The sequence below is a fragment of the Chiloscyllium plagiosum genome, chromosome 2, assembly GCF_004010195.1.
Source record: "Chiloscyllium plagiosum isolate BGI_BamShark_2017 chromosome 2, ASM401019v2, whole genome shotgun sequence".
Classification (NCBI taxonomy): Eukaryota; Metazoa; Chordata; class Chondrichthyes; order Orectolobiformes; family Hemiscylliidae; genus Chiloscyllium; species Chiloscyllium plagiosum.
Genome location: NC_057711.1, coordinates 116,779,430 through 116,784,882, shown reverse-complemented (window position 1 = coordinate 116,784,882; position 5,453 = coordinate 116,779,430). Strand labels below are relative to the sequence as shown.

Here is a 5,453-nt window from a genome sequence, read left to right as displayed (position 1 = left end):
TTTCTCCACGCTTCAGGCTCTCTGCCTTTATTCCTGATGAAGGGCTTTTGCCCGAAACGTCGATTTTACTGCTCCTCGGATGCTGCCTGCATTGCTGTGCTCTTCCAGCACCACTGATCCAGAATCTGGTTTCCAGCATCTGCAGTCATTGTTTTTACCTTCTTGCCAACCTATAATGACTCCTGCTCCAGCAGTATCTCAATTTTAACACTCATTCTTCAGTACAAATCCTCCCATTGCCATGCTAATTTCTCTAATTGCTTGCGGAACTATGACTCTGCAAGATATCTGCATTCTTCTAATTCTGAATTCTTGAGCACTTGTGATTTTTATCACACCTCCATTGTGCATTCAGCTGCCTGGAGCCAAATCTGTGGAATTTCCTCCCTAAACTTCTTAATCTCTCTTCCCCTCTTTCTAATATTCCTTAAACCCCACATGACCAAGCTCATATGTTCTAATATCTTTTCATGTGACTTGTTGTCAAATTCTGTCCAATAATGTTCCTGTGAAGCACTCGAGCCTATTTCCAACGTCAAAAGTGCTATATGAATGCAAGTTGCTGTTAAAATACGGTACTTGAGATACTTACTTTCTGCATTGTTTTGCAAGTTTTTCAGTGGATCCTTCGGAGAACTGCCTCAGGCTGTAGTCAGTACCCCCTGCTGATCCAAGCTTGCACAGACCCTATCAGGAATACACACAAATGTTGAATAGTTCATCAACTTCACCAACACATTCCACCCCAACCTTAAATTCATCTGGACCATTTCAGATACTTCCCTCCCCTTCCTGGACCTCTCCATCAATGGTGATCGACTCTACACTGACATTTTCTACAAACCCACCAACTCCCACAGTTGAATAATGGTGAAGAGAAACCAATTACATTTGCCTCAGGTACATTCGGCATTGGTGAGTAAAATTATGCTCAGATAGAATAAAGCATTGTCTTTGATTTTGGATTTAGAAGATGTCTGATTACTTCTGTAATCATCAATCCACCATCAAAATTGATCGTAAGCAATTAATGGTTATTTGGATCCATAAGCTCTGATCTGGTGTAGCTATAGCCTGAATGCAGAGATGGGCATTAATTTTGTCTGTTTATTGGTATAACATTAAATAAAAAGGTAAAATTGCACAATCTCATTAGAGAGAGACAGCTGGTGGAGATTTGACCTGTTAGTCACAGATCAGCACATAAACAGACGTACAGGTAGAGATTACTGGGCAGAGGTTTGGGAGAGTCACGGGAAATTGACAGTGAAGAGCTTCTCAAAGTCTAAAGCAAAATAATGCATTTTCCAACCAAGTGTTGAGCAGCAAGGCATGATACTTGCTAGTGAGCCATGTAATGCCTATTTACATCCATGGTCATCCTCATCAGCACATTATCATACCTCATTAATATGCAGTTTCCAATTCTCCCAACCACCAGATAGAAACTAGACGACAACAATTCCCAACATCAAAGCCAGTTGTTGCGGACAAGGCCAGACCATTCAAAACATCCTTAAGCAGGCAGCCCTAGACCTAACTTTGCAATTTGTTTCGGTAAGTGTACAGTGAAAGTTACAGCTTTTGGAAAAAAAGGGACTAGTTTTGTGACACAGTGCAGTAATCTTGTTTCTCCAGCCCATCACCAGTTCCTCTAAGCCTCCAACTCTCACCAACATCTCAGGGCATGCTCCCCAGGCAGTAATCGTACAACCACTCCACTCAGCCCCTCTGCATGGATGAGGAGGACAGATTAAGTGGCAAGTTTGGGAAGAGAGGGTGAAACAACTTGCTGGGTCTTATGAAGTGAGATCCTCATTGAAACTTCCACAAATACCCCCATCCTCAAAGATGGAAGAGCCCAGCACATCAGTACAAAAGATAAGACTGAAGCAATCACAGAAATCTTCAGCCAGAAGTGCCGAGTGAATGATACATCTCAGCATCCTCCAGTGATCCCCAGCATCTCAGGTGCCAGTCTCCAGCCAATCCGATTCTCTCTACATGATATTAAGATCTGGAAGTAATGGATATTGCAAAGGCTATGGATCCTGACAACATTTAGGTGATAGTACTAAAGATGTATGGTCCAGAACCTGCCGCTCCCGTAGCCAAGCTGTTTCAGTACAGTTATAACACTGGCGTCTTCCCGACTATGTGAAAAATTGCCCAGGTATGTTCTGTATACAAGAAATCCAACTCAATCAATTATTGCCCCATCAGTCTACCACCTTTTCAAAGGCAGCCAGGGCTCGATCATCAGTAAACTGGTGGAATATATCATCATCAGTGCTATCAAACAGCATTTACTCAGCACTGCTCAATGACGCCCAGTTTGGGTTCTGCCAGAGTTTCTCAGCTCTGACCTCATTACAGCCTTGGTTCAAACCTGGACAACAGAGCTGAATTCCAGAGGTGACCTTCAAGTGACATCAAGGCTACCTTGTACCATGTGTGGCATCGAAGAGCCCAGCAAAACTGGAATCAATGTCAATTAGGATCAAAGAGTCCACTGATTGAAGTTATACCCAACACATAGAAAAATGGTTGTGGTTGTTGGACATCAGTCGTCTCAGCTCCAGGATGTTATACAGGAGTTCCTCAGAGTAGTGTCCTAGGCCCCACCATCTTAAACTGCTTCATCAATGACACTCCCTCCATCATAAAGGTCAGAAATGGGAATGTTTGCTGATAATTGTGCAATATTCAGCACCATTTGTGACTCCTCAGATACAGAAGCAGTCCATATTCAAATATAACAAGGTCTGGACAATATCTAGGCTTGGCTGAAAAGTGGCATGCAACATACACCAGTAACAAGTGCCAGACAATGACCATCCACAATAAGAGGGAGAAAGTGAGGACTGCAGATGCTGGAAATCAGAGTCAAGAGTGCGGTGCTGGAAAAGCACAGCCAGTTAGTTAGCTTCTGAGGAGCAGGAGAATCGACTTTTCAAGCATAAGCTCTTCATCAGGAATGAGCTCACCACATCCACAATAAGAGACAATCTAACCACTGACCCTTGACATTCTGTGTTACCATCATTGAATCCCCTATTATCAATATTCTAGGGCTTAGCATTGACTAAAAAAATTCAACTAGAATCGTGTATACACACAGTGACTAGAATAGCAGAGGCTAGGGATACTGCGGCGAAAGTGAGGACTGCAAATGCTGGATAAAAATCCAGAAATCAGCCTCCTTAAGAGCATTGTGGGTCTACCTACAGCACATGGACTGCAGTGGCTCAAGAAGGCAGCTCACTATCATCTTCTCAAGGGCAGCCAGGGCTGGAGAATAAATTCCAGCCAGTAAGTGATGCTCATATTCTGATTGTGAATAAATAAGTTGCAATGTGAGCTACATGATCTCAGGATGAGATTTTTAAAGGGTAGAGCAAGGAACTATCTTTGGTGGCCATGGCTGGGTAAGTACATAGTAAGAACAGTGATTGGGTATGGATGCAATCATGGAAATGGCCAACTAGAGCATGGCAGAGACTACACGTTGATTATACAGGATTTGAAAGTCAACCACCATTTATTGCAATAGGTAGCTTTTCAAAGTACATTGAGAAATTCCCAATGAATCAAACAACCTGGAAAGTATTAGAAGTTTTTGCATGGTTTGATTGCTGCTTTTGTTGCTGCCCAGAGCAAACTCTGTCGAACAATGGACATCAGTTTTCTTCAAATGAGTTTTCAAGTTTAATGAGAATGACAAGGTAAAATGCATTAGTGTTCTACCTTTTCACCCTGCTTCAAATGGAACAGCAGAGCACACAGTACAAATTGTTAACATCCTCTTGTTCAACAAATGCAGGATAGAAACTGAAAGAAATGCCAAATTTCATTGAATCACAAACTGGTGATCTTTTTGTTTATTTATTGTAACACACCACATTCTCCAACTGGTAGAAAGCCAGCTGAATTATTTCTTAGAAGACAGCCTTGAACAAGGTTTTCATTGGTGAAGTCACATACTGTCGACAGTGGAAGAAAAGTAATTCAGAGAGAAAGAGAGTCATGAACAGAGTTGAGTGAGAGAAAGAAACAGAAGTTGATGCATAAGGTGAAAGAATGTCTTTATAAGCGGTTCCCACAGAGAGCTGTAAAAGTATGTGGTTCTTGCACATATTTAGTCAAGATATTTGATAGTGGAAAGGTTAGATCTGGACATGCAGGTTATACTTTATCTTCACAAGTTCTTGAAAAGGAAGGGAGTTGGGAAAAATCGAATGAAACTGATGAATTGGAATACAAGTAGCATGCTAATAGTTAATCCAACAAAATTAGAAAGCAGGCATACATGTTTGATGAAGGACAAATTCAATTGAACGTTATCAGAGAAAACCTCCCCTTGGTTTCAGTCAAGGTCCTTCTCCAAGTTCTGAAGGTTTGCCTCAGGTAACCTCTTAGGAATAGAAAACCAATTGTTAGGTTAAACTTGTAAATAAATGGAAAACAAGACATGTGCCAATTGGATGGAATTTTGAATGTTGTGTAATATATTCATTATGGAATGTAATAGCAACCTCTTGTGGCCATTTGTTTCTATGTGTCTATCCGAATAAACAAGTTTAATTTGGGGTCATTTTCCATGAGTTGCACATTGTTTTAGTCTGCCCTGTAAGATCACACAAGGTAGGGCATTTCTCACTTAAAAGAGAAAATTGAGTAATGGACTGATAGACATCCTTAAAATTATGAAGGTGTTTTCTAGGCTATATGTAGAGAAAAAGTGTTTCCATTGATGGGAGAGACCAGAAGCTGGGTTTAACACAGGACAGTCACTAATAAGACCAACAGGAAATCCAGGAGAAACTTCTTTCCCTAAAAAGTGATGCGATGTTGCAAAGAGTAGTTGAGATGAATATCACAGATGCATCTAAGGGAAATCATATAAACACCTGAGGGATAAAGGGAATCGATGAACATGTTAATGGGTTAAGATGAAGAGGAGTGTCAACACAAGTACCTGCATAGACCAGTTGAGTCAGATGACCTGTTTCAGTGTTGTAAATTCCAGTTAATTTGAAAATTAAAGTTTAGTAAAATAGACTATTTCAAATAGCATTATATTATAGCATAGTATTATATGGAGCTCCAAACATGATTTGGAAAGAATGAAGATATTTAAATAATGTTGGCAGATATTTAAGGGACCAATTTGCAAAAACACCCAAAATACAGATTAACTACATAGAGTCATAGAGATGTACAGCATGGAAACAGGCCCTTCGGTCCAACCTGGATTAGTGGTGCTGGAAGAGCACAGCAGATCAGGCAGCATCCAAGGAGCTTCGAAATCGATGTTTCGGGCAAAAGCCCTTCATCATGAATAAAGGCAGTGATCCTGAAGCGTGGAGAGATAAGCTAGAGGAGGGTGGGATTGGGGAGAAAGTAGCATAGAGTACAATGGGTGAGTGGGGGAGGGGATGAAGGTGATAGGT

At 41.1% G+C, this 5,453-nt stretch overlaps 1 protein-coding gene across 1 annotated transcript in view; it reads right to left on the bottom strand.

The window, feature by feature from the left end:
• The window catches only part of unc45b (unc-45 myosin chaperone B), a 77,828-nt gene that overhangs the window by 30,051 nt on the left and 42,324 nt on the right, over positions 1-5,453 (bottom strand). The window contains exon 11 of the mRNA XM_043716985.1: positions 593-687. Coding sequence (XP_043572920.1) covers positions 593-687 — 95 coding nt within the window. The remainder of the gene's footprint in view (positions 1-592; positions 688-5,453) is intronic.